Source organism: Rhinatrema bivittatum, chromosome 5 (assembly GCF_901001135.1).
Source record: "Rhinatrema bivittatum chromosome 5, aRhiBiv1.1, whole genome shotgun sequence".
Taxonomy (NCBI): domain Eukaryota; kingdom Metazoa; phylum Chordata; class Amphibia; order Gymnophiona; family Rhinatrematidae; genus Rhinatrema; species Rhinatrema bivittatum.
The window spans coordinates 317185571-317206936 of record NC_042619.1 but is presented as its reverse complement, the minus strand read 5'-3'; the positions used below and the strand labels follow the sequence as shown (position 1 = coordinate 317206936).

General features: G+C 41.8%; 1 protein-coding gene across 1 annotated transcript in view; it reads right to left on the bottom strand.

Annotated features, from left to right (window-relative positions):
* ARHGAP6 (Rho GTPase activating protein 6) overlaps positions 1-21366 on the bottom strand; it is a 269412-nt gene that overhangs the window by 244049 nt on the left and 3997 nt on the right. The window contains 3 exon segments of the mRNA XM_029603281.1: positions 2539-2605; positions 2608-2673; positions 2675-2701. Of these exon segments, the coding sequence (XP_029459141.1) occupies positions 2539-2605; positions 2608-2673; positions 2675-2701 (160 nt within the window).

Genomic DNA, 21366 nt, shown 5'->3' with positions numbered 1-21366 from the left:
TTGAAGCTGTGTGATGCTGGTAGCAAAGATGCTGAATACGTCACTCTCTTCAGGTGGGAGGAACAGGTGATGACATGTCACCCTGGTCCTGTCTAGTGTTGGATGTCAAAGGCATCAGTTCCCCCCTCCCTGATGTCAATATACAAATAGCAGTAGGTTCAGCCTTTGGTCCCTCAATATTGATGCCTCTGATGCCAATGGGTCAGACTTATGATACCGTGAGGTCAAGCCAGGAACAATGCCGTCTAGGGGATTTAGTCACAATGAGGGGACACCTCCCAGACATCATGGTCAAACTCTGGGCAAAGAACACTTCTATCATTGGGATCAGTGATAAACATGACCCTTTCATACCGGGGCAATTCTCAAAGCTCCTGGCTTTCTTGTCCGTCTGGGTTATTGACTGAAAAATTAACTATGTCAGAAAATAACATGACTGATACTGCCTCGATGCGCTGGTATTAGTACACCACATGGCCATTAAAACAAACAAAAAAAAGCATTCAAAAATCTACCTAAAGGCTATTAAAAGAGTGAGAGATCCCAGAAAAAAACCCAATTCCTGCATTTCTGGAAGCAAGCATCCCTGATAAGCAGGAGAGGGCAAAAAGACCACAACTCTGTGGAAAAGATGAGGCTGAAGGGGCCCTACATGGACACACAGAGGTACAGCATGCTAAACATGCTCAGTAGAGCACACTCAAAGTTTCTAGAAATTTTTGAAATCAAACTTCCATTCTGGGCGCCATCTGATAACATTACCCATGTGTGAAGACTGCCATCCTGCCTATCCGCAGAGAATACAAAAATCAGCTTCTTAAAAAAGTTCAGTAGAATGGTAATAATTGGGACCCTCCACTTACTCTCCTACAAGGGTCTAACTTTTTTAGAAGCTCCAACAGGAAACAAGCAGCTCATCCACTTATAAAAAAAAATCTCAAGTGCTCCTTCTCAGACTATCATGAGCTACTGCAGGTGCTACAGAAAAAGTTACTATCTCTCTCTTGGTTTGAAAACACCAGAATGCCTCCAGATGCAGTGAAACAAAAAGTATGGAAGAGTCAAGGATTTCTCCAGTCTCAGGTCTCTCACATAAGAGCATGTCGTACTGACCACTGGACAGGCCTGGAGCATTCATTAAAAGTTATGTTCTCTGTGATTTGGTTGCCTTGGCACCTCAAATTCCACGATAGATTCCTCAGGGCTGAAGCACCACTGGGGAGGGAATCAGGGCTCAACCAGTGTGAAATGACAGCCAAAATAACTTTTTACTTTTGAAGAACAGTAGCTATATTTTAATATTAAAGATTTTCTGCCTAGCTGAATTTTAGAGTTGACTATCTTGGTATGCCTCCTAATAAGTAAAGTACTTTCTCCCCCTCTCTTTCTGAGGGTTTTGGGTTTTTTTTTTAAATTAATCAAAAGTAGGTTTTGTTTTTATATTTTAGTGCTTTGTGGCGTAAGGAAGAGATTTCTCAAAGGAAGGACAGTGTCATTCCACACCAGCAAGCTTAAACTGTTCTCTTTTTTGAGAGAATGCACCTTATTTATTAAAAGGTTTTTCTCCTAGGAACAGAATTAGGAGAAAATGATACATCAGTCCCTGCTGGTCAACTAGAGTAAGGAAAAAGAAAAATACTGCAGCTATTTCTGTCCAATCTGAGCGCAATGGGATCATGAGGGAAAACGTGATTTAGAAATCACACCTGACACATTGGTTTGCATACTTTAATATTCTAGACATTAAAAAAGATACTGTATTTATAGCTCTGCTCCCCGCAAAGGCAATTCATAGACAGATGGAATGTAATTGTAAAAAGCTGGCATTTGTGAAGCAAGATCCTGATTTTCTAAGAATTTTTCCCCTGGGTCACAAGATCTATGTAAATAAAGTCCCTAGATTTGTACCAAAACACTCTTGAACTTAATAGAATTAAAACCACAAATAGCTTTCTAAATTCCAAAAGATGCGACTTGTGTACATCCTGTAGCCTCCCCCTTGCAAAGAAGATTGCATTCAGCCTGATACAATTGTGACAAATTCTGTTTTTCTTTTTTTTTTCTCTTTATGTTGTCCATAAGATCAAAGACACTAAATGCTTTTCGCTGTTCACACACTCTTCTCCTGAGGCCTGTAAATATGTTTGGTAAGTGGATAGTACAGAGTCATTTGCTTAATGGCTGCTAGTGTCCATGGAAGCAGGCCTTCAAAATATTGAAAACATTGCTGGATTCTAGCACGTAAACTACAAAAAAACCCAAGAATTTGCAGGGTTAAACTGCTGGATTTTTTTTTTTGGGGGGGGGGGGGGGGGGGAGAAAGAGTTTTATATGCACATTTTTTTCAAACAATCCAACAGCTCCATTTATTTGAGCTTTCACCTTCATAAGAACCTGTATCAACCATAGATTCTATGTCAAAGGCTTTCATTTGCAGCTCATTTTTAAAGAGAAAAAATAAAGGAGAAAATAAAACAGAAAAAAATGGATGTTGCATACTGAAAGGCCACATATTTAACATTGCCAAATGGCATCTACCTTTGGGAATAGTGATCTGACAGCCAAGGTCATAATCCTGCTGCAGCCGATAAAAAAGCCACTTCCTGTAAACCTCGCACGCTCCAGTTCAGAAAGACTTTGAATGGGGACCGATTTGAGTCGTACACTGCGCCCCTGACATGCTGTTCCAGGTAAAATCACCCTGAAAGAAAGCAGATGAAAAGTCTTAAGAACTAAATCAATTGAATTCCAAGAGTAGCAAAACTAACTTGAAACTTATCAATATTAGGGATGTGCATTTCGTTTTGCGAAGAAATAGGAAATATAGACGATATTTCCTATTTCGTTGCAGTTCAGGGGGTCGCCGAAACAATAAGGGAAACCCACGAAATTTCATGCGGTTTTCATTATCGTTTAAAAAACATTAAAAACAAAAAACCCAAATCCACCCCAACCCTTCAAATTAATTAATTGCAACCCCCATCCCGACCCCCCCAAGGCTTACCGAAAGTCCCTGATGGTCCAGCGAGGTCCGGGAGCGATCTACCCCTCTCAGGCTGCCACTAATCAAAATGGCGCCAATGGCACTTTGCCCTTACATGTGATGGGCTATCGGTTGCCATTGGTCAGTCCCTGTCACATGGTAGGAGCAATGGATGGCCTGAGCCAATTTTAAGATGGCGCCGGCCATCCATTGCTCCTACCATGTGACAGAGGCCGGCCAATGGCACAGATAGCCCCTGTCACATGGTAAGGGCAAAGGGCCACGGCGCCATTTTGTTTACTGGCAGCTGACGGCCCAAGAACAGGAGATTGCTCCCAGGACCCCCGCTGGACCACCAGGGAATTTCGGTATGTTATGGGAGAGGTCGGGAGGGTGGAAGGTTGTAATTAATTAAATCTGAAGGTTTGGGGTTTTTTTTTGGTTTGGGACAGTTGAAAAAAACTCATCCCAAACCGCGGGAAACTAAATGTCCTGCGGCGGGCCAATAACGAAGGCCGAACCAAAAGGTTCGGCCGAATCACATCTCTAATCAATATAGACATGCAAAGTAACCAAATCACGTCCATGCTTTTCCCTGGATACTCAAGAATATTTGAACAAAAAAAAGGGCATTACTGTGGCAAGAACTGGACCTGGCACGACAAATATTGCTGCAGATTTTAGCTGATTGTCAGACTTTCACGTGACCTGTAATCCATTTTCAGCTAAATTAGGTTTTAGGGATGTGAATTGTTTTAGGACGATTAAAATTATCGTCCGATAATTTTAATATCGTCTTAAACCGTTATGGAACACAATACAATAGAGATTCTAACGATTTATCGTTATAAATCGTTAGAATCGTGAGCCGGCACACTAAAACCCCCTAAAACCCACCCCCGACCCTTTAAATTAAATCCCCCACCCTCCCGAACCCCCCCAAATGAGTTAAATAACCTGCGGGTCCAGCGGCAGTCCGGAACGGCAGCGGTCCGGAACAGGCTCCTGCTCCTGAATCTTGTTGTCTTCAGCCGGCGCCATTTTCCAAAATGGCGCCGAAAAATGGCGGCGGCCATAGACGAACACGATTGGACGGCAGGAGGTCCTTCCGGACCCCCGCTGGACTTTTGGCAAGTCTCGTGGGGGTCAGGAGGCCCCCCACAAGCTGGCCAAAAGTTCCTGGAGGTCCAGCGGGGGTCAGGGAGCGATTTCCTGCCGCGAATCGTTTTCGTACGGAAAATGGCGCCGGCAGGAGATCGACTGCAGGAGGTTGTTCAGCGAGGCGCCGGAACCCTCGCTGAACGACCTCCTGCAGTCGATCTCCTGCCGGCGCCATTTTCCGTACGAAAACGATTCGCGGCGGGAAATCGCTCCCTGACCCCCGCTGGACCTCCAGGAACTTTTGGCCAGCTTGTGGGGGCCCTCCTGACCCCCACGAGACTTGCCAAAAGTCCAGCGGGGGTCCGGAAGGACCTCCTGCCGTCCAATCGTGTTCGTCTATGGCCGCCGCCATTTTTCGGCGCCATTTTGGAAAATGGCGCCGGCTGAAGACAACAAGATTCAGGAGCAGGAGCCCGTTCCGGACCGCTGCCGTTCCGGACCGCCGCTGGACCCGCAGGTTATTTAACTCATTTGGGGGGGGTTCGGGAGGGTGGGGGATTTAATTTAAAGGGTCGGGGGTGGGTTTTAGGGGGTTTTAATGTGCCGGTTTTGCGATTTTTTAGATTTTTAGATTTTTCACGATTTTTCACGATATTTTACCCCCCCAAACGGCAACAATACGATTCCCTCCCCCTCCCAGCCGAAATCGATCGTTAAGACGATCGAGGACACGATTCACATCCCTATTAGGTTTACAGATAAATCAACGTTTTGTAAATTTTGTACAATTCATATATCACTACTTGTTTTTGTTACTGACAACAAAGGTTTTAATTTTCTTCCATTTTTTTTTTTCTGGAAAGCTGCCACTAAATTATTCTTGGTATTTGCTAAGAGCACTCTTCAAAATAGGTGGCTCAAAACAGAATGAACTTCAGTCCTGATATGCTATTATACCAAGAGAATGTGAATAAGATATAAGATGCTTCACTCGTAGCTGTATTTTAGTAACAATTTTGTTTATGATGGATTAATGATTTTGTTTTGTAACTGCTCTATTTGATCAATTTATGCACTATTTTGCAATGCTTTAATTCATGATATTGTTTGTAATTCAACTTAGACCATCCTGAAAAGGTGTGCAAGAAATAAAAAATGATTGAGAAAACTTCAGAATGGCACCACCTGTAGGCTGAAATCATCATTATAATAATATGTTTGTATTGCACTGTGAGACCTTTAAATGCTACCCAAAAAAAGAACCATAGAAGCAACACGCAACTCAAATAACAAAAACCTGTCACCTTCATCGGCAATCTTGTGGAGATTAGGTATTGAGCAAGCATCTACTTCATATGAGCAGTGCTCCTTACAGCTGGGGTGCTCAAACCAGTCCTTGGGTCTCCCTCCCCCACCCAGCCAGGATATTCCTAATGAATATGCATGAGAAACATTTGCATACTTTGGAGGCAGCGCACACAAATAAGTTTCATGCATATTCATTAGGGATATCCTGAAAACCTGACTGCTACCTTATTTATTTTGATTGTTTATCACTTTGTGGATCAGAAGACATGCAGAAACCCAAAATCTCTTTTTATAAGGTATCCTGTCAAAGATATCCTATAAATGCTTGAAGTAAATTAATTAATTAATTACAAGAAATGAACTAACACATTTCATTTAAGGTTAACTAAAAACTGCTTCATTTGACAGAAAATAAATCTAATGGATCAAATTTACAAAAGATTTTTCCCACCAGGAGAAACTTTTTCAGTCTCTCTCAGTGGGAAAAATCTTTCGTAAGCAACCCTTTTCTAAATTAGGTGACCCAAAGTCAATGCCTTATGTCATGAATAATATAGAGAGAATCTGGTATTCAATTTTTTTATGAAAACATCTGCAGTGGTATTTAATGCAAAGCCCTTTGGGCGAAAAGTCGAAATCTAACAAAAATCACATTAAACAAAAAACACGTATCAGTATAAGACACGAAGAAAAGGAGAAGCAGTGAATGTTTGGGCCAACAAGTCTAGTATTTAATGCCAACTTAAAAGGAAATTTTTTATGAAGTAAACTTTTTATTGCTAAATTCCACACAAACACCTTCCTTGGCTCTCTCACCATCTTCCATGTACCTATCTAAGCCACAGCTGTTACCCCCCCTTCTCACCCCTGTGGCTCTCTGCACTCACTCACCCCACACCCCTCCAAACCCATTAGTTCTCTCACAGAGTTCACATTCCCTACATATCTCTGGCTCTTGTGCACCCCCCTCTATTCTTCCCGTGCTCTCTTATACCTCCTGCAATCCCCTGCTCCCCCTCCCCCAAAAACCAGCACCTAGCAACAGCAGAAGCAGAAACACTGGGCCCAGATCGCAGTAGGATGCTGCCGTGAACCGGACTATGCCAAAAAGCCGATTTAAGGTATGGGGTGAGGCCTGGAAAAACATTTTAAAAAAAATCCGAGAACTGGGAGTGAGGGTTGGAGGAGGGGATGCGATCGCAAGTGATCCCCGGCCTTGTTGTTTTTTTTTTTTTTTAAATGAAGATACGGCTGCTTTGAGGAAGGGGTGCCAGGATGTTTAGAGCTCTCATGGAAAGAGAGGAGGGGTTCTGGGTTCAGGCCTGTAGGCCCACAATCAGGTTTTTTTTTTTACTTTTCTTTTGAACAGTGAATCACCATTTAACTGCCTATATTATTCTCCACACAGCCCATGAAATGGCAGGTTATTTGGCCACATAAGGCCGGATAACTTTAGACCTGCTCTGAAGCAGATATACCAGATATTCAGCTAGGCAAGCCGGATATCTCAGCCCCTCCCCGGAATGCACCCAGGATGCCTTTTTTTTTAATCCATCTAAATTATAGCTGGATAACTACCGGTTTTAATTTATCCAGATAAATGGCTGAATATGCCACATTTGCCATTTAGGCCTGGATTCTTTAATACCGCCGGGCTCTGAATCGCGCGGGGCGGGGTAGGGTGGGGCAGGCCTGTAAAAGCCAGCAGCGATCGCACCTCTGTGGTGTGATCGCTGCCGGCTTTCGCTCCCAATAGCGCCATCATAAAAGGTGGTGCTATTGGGCGCGAAATTGGCAGCGAAAAGGGTTCTTACCTTTTCGCTGTCCACGATGTCTTTGCGGCATCCGCCCCGGTGCCGTCCCAACTCCTCCTGTTCCACTCTTGACGCCGCCCCGACTCCGCCCCCATTTGGAAAATGACCCCTTTAGACAGATAACTTTTGAGTTCTTTCTCTGAATGGCTTTAGAATATGGACTCCTGATATTTAGGCTCGCTGTCATTTGGTGCCTGGCAGATAGAAACGTATGCATCTATCCAATAAGCAATTTTTAAAGGAATTGGCTGTATTCCTGTCTGAAGCATAGTAACTAGTTATGCAGTAAGAGTGTGTTTATATAAAGTTAAGACTTCTGCCAACCTGTATCTGTAAATCATCCTGAGGGGGAACATACTGTCTTTCATGGAAATCCGTGGCATTAAACAGATGATCATGAGGCTGGTGTCACAAAAAGCCAACATTGCAGGTTAAAATCTCACCATTTATTCACCATTTAAGTGCCATTGCCTAATACAAACAACTATAATAAATTGTCTTCATCATGCTACCCTTCATTCTGAAGAGATCCAGAAAAACTAAAAGCTGAATAATTTAAAAGAAATATACTTGGACCTGTCAGCTGAAGTGCATTGGCATCAGAATTTGCAATTTAACCTCTTGAAAAAAATAAATAAAATAGATGAAAAGAGATATGCGGTCAGTGTTTGATATTTTATTTCAGGTCCGGATTTAGGCATAGGCAACTGCCTAGGGCGCCACATTTTAAAGGTACCAAATATCCAGGCTAAAACAGAGCCTGGTTCTGTTTGCTGTAGAGCCATGTGCTGGCACAGCTTCAAAGGGGCAATGGCATGGTACTCCGCCTGCGGGCATCCAAATCTTAAATCCAACCCTGTTTTATTTACAGGCAAATCATCTACAAAAGCATATCATGTCTTCAAAAAAGCTGCAACAATACATGTTAATAGTCAAAGCAATGCTGTGTGACAAATCGTCTCCCTTGCCCATTAGATACCATTTCTGGACTGTACAATAAAATATGTCCCTTAAGGTTGATTGTAAAGTGTCATGTTTCGATGAGGGCATAAGAAGGAAGGTTGATCTATGGATCAGACATATTTTAAAGCTGGGTGACATTCCATTACTGCACTGACTTATTTTATCATGTGCCTGCAGAGAGAGAAAGAGAGCAGAGCACCCTTAGGGGCAATGCTCCTGACACAGGTAGAGTGTTCCTATGTTATTTGCGCTGCTGTGACCAATTACATACTATCTAAATAAATTGTAACACAATGTTAAATGTTGCCTTAGCTGTTTTCATGATTGATCCCAGTATCGCATACAAAATGTATTTTTCAGGAACAACCAGTAATGCTAATTTCTTTCCAAAAAATACAAGTGGTTCACTGTGGCACACAGACATACAATATGCTGAATGTTGTACGCTTTTAAACTATCTGTATGCGTAATATAAAAATGCTTTTGGGAATAACAGTACATTCTGTATTAGATATTAACTTGCTGTGAAACAGACTAGGTCCAAAGAGGCCAATATGCAAAAAAAAAAATTGTCTGACAAGTAACATGCAGCTAAACTGATGGGGTTATCGCATAATAATACCGGACTGGGTAGTGGGAGGGGAGAGCCCCCGCCCCCCAGGCCTCTACCACTGTTATTTTTAAAGTACTGTCAAATGGATTGGGGAGGCTCGAGCCAGCAAATAATTCTTTTTTTTTTCACTTTGATTAAGGCCTCTGATTTGGGATCCCAGGCCCCTGGCTCCACATTTATTTATTTTATTTAAGTATTTTATATACCGCGGCACGTTCGGAACATCGCCTCGGTTTACAAGTAACATAATGCAGGAACAGGCTTTTACAAGAAACACATAACTGCTATAATATAGCAACAGGCTTTACAAAGCAAACACACAGAACAACAGGAACTGATTAACAATGTAGATATGTACAGAAAAACTATGGTGATAATAGCAAGGCTTTACCAGGGGGGATGAATTCATGGGGGGAGAAGTGTTACAGGAGGAATATGTTCTAGGCTAAATTAGAAGGGAGTATTGATAGGGGGTAAATTTTTCAGCGGACGGCAGGGGAAGCAAACACTGGGGGATGGGAGAATTGGTTGGCATGGTTCAGGTGAATGCTTGTTTAAAAAGCCATGTCTTGAGATTCTGTTTGAATTCCTTGGACACAACTCCTGGTGAAGGCCGAGGGGGCATATTGTTCCAAAAGCGTAAGCCCAGCAAGGGAGAGGGCACGTTCTCTGGTGGTCTTCAGTTTAGTGAGCTTGGGTGAAGGAGTCTTCATAGGCTATTGCCGCTTAGCCAGCTATATTTTTTTGAACAGAGCTGGCTAAGGGAGGCTAAACTTACCCAGAACATACTCCCAGATAAATTTAAGTGTTCCAGGTTTTTCTTTTTTTTAAATAATAATGCTAAATTAAAAAGTTAATTGGAAGCTGCATCAAGATGACTGCCTGCTGATCAGACATGCAGGAAGGGTTCTGTCAGCGGTCCAAGTTTTTTTTCCTTCAATGTGTCTAATCATACATAAGAACATAAGATATGCTATACTGGGTCAGACCAAGGGTCCATCAAGCCCAGCATCCTGTTTCCAACAGTGGCCAATCCAGGCTACAGGTACCTGGCAAATACCCAAACAAATAAATCTCAAGATACTATTGCTTATTAATTAATATCAGTTTATGGATTTTTCCTCTAGGAACGTATCCAAACCTTTTTAAAACCCAGTTACACTAACTACTGTAACCACATCCTCTGATAATAAATTCCAGAACTTAACTATGTGTTGTGAAAAATTTTCAATTTGGTAACTTCAAGGAGTGCCCCCTAGTCCTTCTATTATCTGAGAGAGTAAATAACCGATTTACATTAACTTTGTTCAAGTCCTTTCATGATTTTATAGACTTCTATCATATCCCCCCCACCCAGTCGTCTTCTCCAAAATGAACTGCTCTAACCTCTTCAGCCTTTCCTCATAGGGAAGCTGTTCCATCTCCTTTATCATTTTGGTTGCCCTTCTCTGTACCTTTCTCCATCGCAACTATATCTTTTTGAGATGCGGCGACCAGAATTGTACACAGTATTCAAGATGTGGTCTCACCATGGAGCGGTACAGAGGCATTATGACATCCACCATTTTATTTGCCATTCCCCTTCCTAATAATTCCTAACATTCCGTTTGCTTTATTGATTGCCACTGCACACTGAGCCGATGATTTCAATGTATTATCCACCATGATGCCTAGATCTCTTTCCTGGGTGGTAACTCCTAAGATAGAACCTAACATTGTGTAACTACAGCAAGGGTTATTTTTCCCTATATGTATCACCTTGCACTTGTCCACATTAAATTTCATCTGCCATTTGGAAGCCCAATCTTCCAGTCTCATAAGGTCCTCCTGCAATTTATCACAATCCACTTGAGATTTAACTACTCTGCATAATTTTGTGTCATCTGCAAATTTTTCTCCTCACTCATTATACCCCGTTCCAGATTATTTATAAATATATTAAAAAGCACCGGTGCAAGTACAGATCCCTGAGGCACTGTCCTGTTTACCTTTTTCCACTGTGAAAACAGACTATTTAATCCTACTCTCTCTTTCCTTTCTTCTAACCAGCTTGCAATCCACAAAAGGACATCACCTCCTAACCCATGACTTTTTAGTTTTCTTAGAAGCCTATCACAAGGGACTTTGTCAAACGCCTTCTGAAAATTTAAATACACCACATCTACCGGTTCACCTTTGTCCACATATTTATTCACCCCTTTAAAAAAAATGTAGGAGATTTGTGAGGCAAGACTTCCCTTGGGTAAATCCATGCTGGCGGTGTCCCATTATACAATGTCTACCTAATTGTTTTGGGATTTTATTCTTTATAACAGTTTCCATGATTTTTCCCAGCATTGAAGTCAGGCTCACTGGTCTTTAGTTTCCTGGATCACCCCTAGAGCCCTTTTTAAATATCGGGGAATCTGTCCCTTTGTCTTGCCGACAGACACCAACTGAATCCTTTTTTAAGGGATTGCAGTGGACAATGTCTAGACCATCAGGAGGTTCTGGTCTCTTTTCACTTCCTGATAAGTTTCTGAAACCCTCAAAGAATAATCAGCAAAATTAATCAGAGTTTTTGATTCGACAGAATAGGCTTTCTTCGCCTTCCTCTGCTTTAGAGTCCTAATGAGGATTTGATGTCAGCTGTAAAAGGTGGTTGAACCATTGAGTGTAAATGTGACTGCGAGCGAGGCAGCTGCTTCTGGGTCAGATCAGTCCTCAGAATCCCAGAGTGTCTTGAAGAGAGATGAGAATACCAGTAGTGCAGGGCAAGAGATCTGTCGGTAATTTACAGCAGCAGCATCTTTCTACTGATGACTCTATTCAAACTGAATTTCTTGATCATGAATCAATACTTTCATCTTCTTTGAATTCTGAAAATGTCTCCTAAACTTCCTTCTTTGCAAGTTATGCTGTCAGAAGCAGAGAGAGGGATCCCTCTCACCTATTATTGAACCTTCCAAAGATTTGAAATTATCTTTCTATAAAGAAGCAAATGTTTTCTTTACAAGATGTCTTCTTCAGAATAGAACTCAGAGATAAATTTGCTTTCTACTTTTTCTAGATTAGAAGCTCTTTCTATAGCAAAATTAGATAAACAACATAATGTGGTAAAATTTGAGCAACAAATTACTGAGGTTGAGAATAATTAGATAAACTTTCAAAGGATATTTCTATTGCATGATTTAATTTGATTCAGAGCAAATTTGATTTTCTGGTACAAGATAATATATCATAAATTAGAAAATATTGAAAGTTCTCTGAAATCTAGAAATCTGAGATTGATGAACCTTCCAAGAGTCCCTAATATCTCAGGAGTATCTATGTTTAAAAATTATGTGAAAGAAATTTTAGAGGTTCCAGAATCTGCTTATCCTCCCATTGTGTATTTTATTTACCAGTTAAAGATGAGGAAGGTGGGGGGGAGGAGGAACCAAGATGACCCTGAACATTAACCCTCCTCCCAAACTGGAAGCTGGGATTTTCAAATCCCCCGACCTCCAAGTCTGCCTCATCTACGCCCCCCTGGCCTCCTAGAACAAAACCCCTCCCCACTCATTGAACTTGTTTCCAAAAACAAACTGTGAAAAGCCCGCCATACTTCTGGGAGACTTCAATCTCCATGTAGACTCCTCCCCCCTCTCCCCTTCCTGTGAGACCATCCTTACAGCCCTCCAAGCCCTAGGCTTCTCTCAATCCATCTCAACCCCTCCACACACAATGGGACACACCCTTGATCTCATTTTCATCAATTCTTATATTCACGTCCCTTCTCCCCCCACCTGCACCCCGGTACCATGGTCTGACCATGCCCTCATCGAGACCCACCTCACCCTTGACACATCTAACTCCTGCAACCCCCCTCACACCAACACCTCCGTCTCATACCGTAAAGCCTGCTCATCGGATGAGCTCTCCACAGCCCTCTCCGACTCACTGTCTAACCTCGACCTCTCTTCCCCTGACTCTGCCCTCACCTCCTGGGTCAAGACCACCCAAGACATAGCTGACAAAATCTGTCCCCTCATCACTCGCCAACAACACACCCCCCACTCCAATCATAAACCCTGGTACACTACAGAATTACACAACCTGAAACACGACCTTAGACTCAAAGAAAGAGCATGGCGTAGACCCCACCCCTCAGCGCTCCACCTCCTATAAATCTCTTCTACACGCATACCACCTAGCCATACAAAACCCCCAAACAAGACTACTACTCCTCCAAAATCCACCAATTCACCTTCAACCCCAAAGCCCTTTTCTCCTACGTAGCAACCCTCACCAACTCCCCTCCTCGAATACTATTGAAGAAGACACCAGCACGAAATGCGAAGAACTTGCCCTTTTCTTCCACAATAAAATCGCCAACATACTCCTCCAATTTCCCCCCACAACCCCCAAACTCCCCACCCCCTCACAAACCCATCATAATCCCTCCCCCTCGACTCCCTAGAAACTCACCACACTTAAGGAAATAGAGGCTATCATTAAAGTCCAAGCCCGCATCCCACCCCTCTGATACCATACCACTAAAAATCTCATCTCCATCCCCAATACCATTGCGTCATCACTAGCCGACCTAATCAACTGCTCCCTTTCCACAGGTACCATCCCTGACCCTCTTAAACATGCGATAGTTAAACCCCTGCTCTCCCTAGACCCCAAAGACCCTACCAACTACCGTCCCATCTCCAATCTCCCTTTCATTTCGAAAATCATGGAGAAGGTAGTCAATACCCAGCTCATGACATTCCTCGAGGACTACAACATACTCCACACAGCACAATTTGGATTTCGCAAAAACTTGAGCACCGAAACCCTCCTCCTATCCCTTACAGACTTCCTCCTCACCGGCCTCGACCACGGACACAATTTCCTTATTACCTTCCTCGAAATATCCGCCGCCTTCGACACTATAAGCCACGACCTCCTCATTGCCCGCCTTACCAACATTGGCATTTCTGGTACTGCCCTTCTATGGTTCAAATCCTATCTATCCAACAGATGCTTCTCCGTTAAACTTGGCTCCTCTGAATCCTCACGCTTCACCCTCTCACATGGCGTACCCCAGGGCTCCTCCCTTTCCTCTACTCTATTTAATATATACCTCCTCCCCCTCTGTCACCTGCTAACGGAACTTGGACTCAAATTCTATATTTACGCAGATGACGTCCAGATCGTCATCCCCGTTCGCGACTCTCTTGCTTCCACCCTAAGCTTCTGGGAAAAATGCCTTTCCAATATCAAAACCCTTACTCACTTCAATGCAACTTGCCCTCAACTCTGCCAAAACCGAACTACTCCTTATACATAACCACCAAACCTTAAACTGGCCCACACCCCACTGACCCTCTGACCACGTCCCTCCCTCTCGCAACCCTCAGTCCGCAACTTAGGGGTCCTAATCGATCCACAACTGAACCTCAAAAACCACATCACCTCTGTAATTAAGGGAGGTTTTTACAAGCTCATGGTCTTAAAAAAGCTCAAGCCACTTCTCCACACCCACGACCTCAAAACCGTTTATTCATGCCACATAACATCTAAGCTAGATTACTGCACTTCCTTATCTTGGCCTTCCTCCTCCACCATCAGACCTCTCCAGATTCTGCAAAATGCCACCGCAAGAATCATTAGCAACACACGCAAAATTGATCACATTACCCTGACCCTTAAAGCCTACACTGGCTCCCCTCTCCTTCCGTATCCTTTTCAAAACCGTCACCATTTTACACAAAGCTATCTACAACCACAACTCCTCCTGGCTCAATGAACCCCTCCAACCCACACAATCCTCCCGCCCTACCAGAACAATTCATAAATGTACCCTGCTCGTCCCCCCCTCAAAAAAGCCCACCTCTCAGTCACAAGAAGTTGCGCTTTCTCAATTGCTGGCCCCACGCGTTGGAATGACCTACCACCCAATTTTCGTATGGAACCCTGCCCTCTCAAATTTAGAAAACTGCTAAAAACGTGGCTCTGTCATCAAGCCTTCCCGGATTAACTCCCTTGACACTCCAGTTATTATTACTACCCCCGGTCCGCTTCATTTCCCTTGACACTCCAGCTTTTATTTCTACCCCCGGTCCGCTTCATATCCCTTGCATATCTCCATACCTGCCTCCACTATCCCCCAGTTTTCGGTCTTTCATCTCTACTCTGTACTCCCCCACCCCCTGTATATATTTGTACTCCCACATTTAATCTCACCATATACATTTTGTACATTCTAACTCTGGACTCATGCATCCCTTGTATTTTTGCACCCCTGCACCTTATTTTAACCATTTATATATTTAACCTGTGTTACTAGATACTTAGAATGTTACCATTCCTCTGTGTTCTCTCTCCCCTCCTCTATTTGTTGGGGTCCCCGTTCTGACCCCCTGTTACTCTTAGTTCTCCACCGCCCCCCCCCCCCCCCTGTTTTTTGTAATTTCCACCTTTTGTTATCGTGTAAACCGATATGATGTGAATTTTAATGTCGGTATAGAAAAAACTGTTAAATAAATAAATAAATGACCGCGTGAGAGAACGCTACTCCTTGCTGCTGTCTTGTGGGTTTCCTTACTGCTATGCCGTACAAGAGGAAGGGGAGGGTTAGAGTTTTTCCATTCGAGTCTAACCTCCCCGCGAACCAGCAATCTGTCAGTATGCGATTCCTACTATGGAGTTGAGGGCTTCTAGGCCCCACTGGTGAAACGGAGAGAGAGGCTCTGTTCTTCACCTGGGGTGATATCCTTGAGCCCTCCTGACCCACGACAGCTGATGGCTTCTCCCTCAGGGACGACGCTGTTGGTGCCGAGGCCACTGAGAGGAGACTATCGGAATGCCTCTGCCAGATGGAGCCGCCAGCATTATGCTTGATCAGGCACTGACTTCTATTCCTGCTCAGCAGCTGGAGGTCTCCATGGAGAGTGTTGTAGTTAGTGGAGATGTTCTCTCCCGGTTACACCTAGTGGAATGTTTGTGCTGCTGGAATTTGAAAAGCAGGTCAGTCTTCCCAGGAGATTTTGACACCGGCTGTGGACACTCTGGAATTCCTTTGGGACTTGATAGCAGTTATGTCTTCTACTTTTAACGAGCAGTCCCGACGTTAGAACTGTTTCATTAAAATTGGATACAGTTGTTCAAGATCACCAGCAAATCCTTCAGGATCATTCTATTCTCATTCAGAGCTGGAAGACGATGTTATAAATCTACAGGTTACCAATACAGCTAATACAGGGAATATTTGTCTTCTGTTAGGAGGCTGGAATTTCTGCAAAATTCCCTCTGACATTTGAATCTGTGGCTGCTTAGCTTCCCTAAGGTTCTTGGTGAATTGCCTCTGATTACCTTTAAAACAAATATCTGGTTGAGATATTAAAGATCCACTTGGATTTGTTTCTAGCTACCAAGAAGATTGCATTTCTGTCTCAGAGGCAAAGTTTGCCATAGTCCAATAATGAAGGGAACTTTTCCAACTTATCTGAATATTTAGAAAACTCCACCATAGAAGTCACTGGTAGATTTACGTTACTAGTTTCCTTTTTCTCTGAGCAAGATTTAAGCCTTGTCATGCGATACTACTTTAAAAGTATAAATATTTCTTTCTTGAGTGGTGTAGTTCATGTCTATCCAGACTTAGCTAGGTCCACACAGATGCGTCAGAAAGCTTTTTTGAATATGAGATCTGAAGTTACTTCTCTTGGTGCAAGTTTTCTTTTGCGTTATCCATGTAAATGTATAATTAAACTACAGGATAATACATATTTTTTTTTAGTTCTGAACAGTTGCGGGAGTTCCTAAATGTTAGAGTGCCAGTTCCTGCCATTAATCTTTAATGTTAGTGGGTCATATTGTGAGTTGTGATTGTGGGGTTTTTCACGCTGCAATTTCTCTGGGATTTTTTTTTTTTCCTTGTGTTTTTATTGATGATCTCTTTTTTTCTATCCTCCCCCTCCGAATTTCCTCTATGATGAAAAGAGAGTTTGTACTGCTGTTGCAGTATTGACTAATTATGTTTCCTTGACATGTTCTCTTAAAATGTCTTTAACAAAGTATTTCTTTGTGGTAATAATAAAGCTTAATAAAGAAAAACTTAAAAAAAAAAAAAAAAGATGAGGGAGGTAGGGAGAATCCAACCTCTTACCCACTTCAAGAAAAACTCTGTGGACTCTCTAGCTAATTTATCTGCTGAATTACTACCTTCCACTATAAACAGAGCTACCCTATTAGTAACCTTCATTTTTAAGAGTCTGATAAAGAATGGATCTTGTGGATATTTTTTTTCTAAACTTAATCAAAAATTAATTGGTTATAGTATCTTTCCTGATGTATCTCATGATACTCTGATCCATAGAAAGTGCTTTTTAGGTCTATGTTCTAAAGCACTGTTTCCCAACCCTCTCCTGAAGGCACACCTAACCAGTTGGGTTTTCAGAATATTCATAATGAATATTCATGAGATAGATTTGCATACATTGGAGGCCCAGGGTATAAAAATCTCTCTCATGCATGTTAATTGTGGCAATCCTGATAACCCAACTGGTCAAGTGTGCTTCCAGGAGAGGATTGGGAAAAACTGCTCTAAAGTAAGGTCCTTTGGGACTTCTTTTCCTATTGAATATCATGTAAGTGTAGAGTGAACCATAAGCACAACTTTATTTTTAAAAATCTGATTCAGAATCCTTTTTTATTGTCTCCGATTTAGGCACATATTCAAGAGAACAATGAAGATGTTGATGGATCTTTGCCTTCTTTGGAGGGATACTAGATGATTGCAATTTCTGTTCTGTTTTTATTCCTTACAAAAACAAGAATGTCACATCCAAATGCACACTGTATGCAATACCAAATGTTCAAGCATTCATGACCACATTTTAAAATTTCTTATTATAATGACAAGCCACAACTGCTGTGGACTGTCATAATACCCGTGTATGCTAAGCTGCTGTTGGCTTCTGCAAGTACTTACTGAGTCATATTTAATCATAGGTTCTTAAGTCCATCTTTTTGGTAACTTTTTTGTGCATATAAATTACTTTCCTTTTTTATAGCAAGTCTTATATCAGTGAATCGCCCATCCAACGGCAGTTCTTTAAATCATGAAATCACCCAACATAACATATTTCAAGTGGAATTCTGTGATGGGGTAAACACTTTGAAGATGTCATTTCACTGAATAAGAGCAAAGAAAGTTAAAAGACACACGGAATTTTCAATTGGAAAAAACAGCATTGTATAACGCATATTTAGTAGCCTCTAGGTACTCGTTACTTCAAATTTCTGCGTTGTAACAGTATTTATTGCTTCAAAGTGCTGCACTGCACCATCAAGATGCCTTTTAACAAATTCACAAGCATGACGACATAATTGATGTGATGTGCTATTGAGAACAGTTGTCAGAGAAATGTAAAATTTAAAATCAAAAGAAGTGACTCCATTTGTCTGCATTCAACCTATTTGGAAAAATGGAATTCATGCAAAAAATCCATTGCTGCTCATGTCTCAGTAAAATTTTTCCCCAGTTTATCCCCCTCCAGTTACTCTCGACTCTTTCCAAAATTAGCCATCTGATGTCCTCAAATACGTCTCCACTCTACATTTACAGACAAGGGATACTCGTTATTATACAGCTTTATTCAAACACAGAGAATTATTACTAACTCCCACCAGCAAAGAAAAAATTGATCAACAGACATGTTCCAAAATATTCATCTCTGGGGATAGGGAAATACCTACAGTACCTGAATGTAATTTGGTTTAAAGTGCTAAAAAAAGTGTGAAAAGCGGAATATAAAAATCTAAATAAATAAAAATAAAATAAATCTCATTCTCCAATGATTTGCCACGTCATTGGCTCATTCTTGATTTGTTTTCCAGCACAAGTTCACCTGTGTGGTTCACTTTCTCGAGAGGCCAGGAATGTAAAGGATTACCTTTGGAAACTTCTATACCCATGAGGAGATTGAAAAATGCATCATGTGTGCTACTGGTAACGTACAAAATATTGATGATTATGTAACCTCTTCCAGTGGAAAAAGGATCACGGTCTCTCATGTCTCCAACTGCAAGTTAACCTTTGTGGTCTATTTGCTACAATGCCCCTTTGATCTACAGTATGTTGGACAGACTACAAGATCGTTTCACACACGCCTCTTAGAACTTATGAGTTGCTTAAAAACTAAAAGTGCATACGCTGACAGTGTCCCATTTTGTAGAGCAGGGACATGTTTTTGAGGACATCAAATAGATTTTTGAAAGAGTCGAGAGTAACTGGAGTGGGGGAAACCATGAACATATATATATTTTTTTTTTTACTGAGACATGAGCAACAACGGATTTTTCACATGAAATTGTTTTTCCACATGGGTTGAATGCAGACATTGAATGGAGCCACTTCTTTTAATTTTTGACATTTCTCTGTCAGCTGTTATCGATAGCATGTAACGTCGACCACATCATCACACTTGGTGCCCTCGGACGTTTTGCTTCACAAACTGGACAATATGTGTATCCTGTACAGCAGTGGTTCTCAACCCTGTCCTGGGGACCCCCCAGCCAGTCGGGTTTTCATGATATCCACAATGAATATGCATGAGAGAAAATTTGCATGCTATGGAGGCAGTGCATGCAAATTTTCTCTCATGCATATTCATTGTGGATAACATGAAAACCCGACTGGCTGGGGGGTCCCCAGGACAGGGTTGAGAACCACTGCTGTACAGGATGACGGCTCAGCAACACTGTAACATACCTCATTTTCAAAATGTATGGTGTCCCCTTATCTACAGTGGAGGAGCAGCTTACCGCCGACAGTGACTTCGATTAAGAGCCCGAGGCCACCTCTACCCTCATCTGGTCAACATGATGACACGCCAATGACTTAAGTACAATGCATCCAGCACTGTGGTAAGTTTAATTTATTGATTTATTGGGTTATTTGATAGTTTTCCCATCTTGGTTACATCGATATGCAACAGTGTATGGCAATGTTATATACCTACACCAGTTTGTACAACTTAACATTCATATAATATGGTCAATAAAATTTAAATTAAAAAAAAAAAGCATCACAATGCCACAGCACGGTGCAGCACTTTGAAGTAATGAGTACCTAAAGGCTAGTGTGAGATAATGCTGTATTTTTGCAATTGAAAATTCTGTGTGTCTTTTTAACTTTCTTTTCTCTTATTCAGTGAAATGACGACATCTTCGATGTGTCCACCCCTGACACTGAATTCCACTCAAATAATGTTATGTTGAGTGATTTCATGATTTAAAGAGTTGCCATTGGATGGGCAATTCACTGATTGAAGACTTATTACAAAAAAGGAAAGCAACTTTTATATGTAGAAAAAAAAAGGGTACTAAAAAAAGGGACCTGTGATTAAATATGATTTTAGCAGAGCAAACAGCTGAGCACCCACGGGCATTATGACAGTCCACAGAAATTATGTCTTGTCATATAATACGAAATTTAAAATGTGGTCATGATTGCTTGAACTGTTTTTGTTCCTGCCAGTCTTGATCAGCCACATATTGTTTAATCATCTTATTTTTAATGTTTTCTCTTAACCTAAACTTCCTACTTTGGTCTTAATCTTGAAGTTTCATGTTTTCTTTTTCCTTTTTACAAGAATTGGTTATTGTAACGATTGAACATGAATATTTCTGTCATATTTTCAGCATACTTTAGGACACGTTTAGAGTTAGCCAATAAATTTATTAAGCTAACTCCTAGTATCAGAATTAGCTGGATAAGTTTTTTGGTAACCTGTCCCTGCCCTGGAATGCCTCATAGCACTCATTACTTATTTGGATAAGTTTTAGCCAGATAATGATTTATCTGGCTAAAAGTTAGCTGGAGAAGTACTGCCAATTTTGAAAACAGCATTTAGCTGGTTATCGTTTAATTTATTCGGCTAAATAAATGCCTTTGAATATTGGCATCAAAGAGGGCTTGAATTAGTAGAAGTTTGAAATTTAAAAGCTATGATGCTAATTCTGTCAATTTTTTGCTAACTGCTCTATGGAAAAGGGTCAGCAATCCTGGCACACATGCTACATGGTGGCAACAAGCATCAAAGCTGTGCTGTCATTTAAAATGACATGAAAACATCAATATTTATTATATCATTTTGTGTCATTTCCCATCTAAACTGATAAAAAAAACCCCGAATGAAATTGATATATTTGGCCAGTTGCGGAGTAGGCCTCAAATGGCCATACTCACCAGCATGGCCCCGCAGTAATTATGGCTCAAACACTGCTCAAATGCCACCTACTCCAGCCTCTCCCTGGGGTTCATTTAAGCATGTGTGCATCGTGTGTGTCAATATTTAAAGGCCACATGGTGGGAAAAGCATTGCTGAGCCTTGGATGACATCACCAGGCCCAGGGTATTTAAGAGCCTCATGTGCTGACAGTCCCTGCCTCAGCAACCCATCTCTAGCCTAGAGTAGTGTGTGTTGCTCCTGCTTTCCTATTCCAGTGATCCTGCCTCATCCAGCTTTGCCTTGCCCAGCCTCTCTTCAGTCCTCATATTCCTTCTTCAGCCTAATCTGCCTGCACTGACCTCTTGCTTTGGATTTGGACCTAACCTCGCTTGT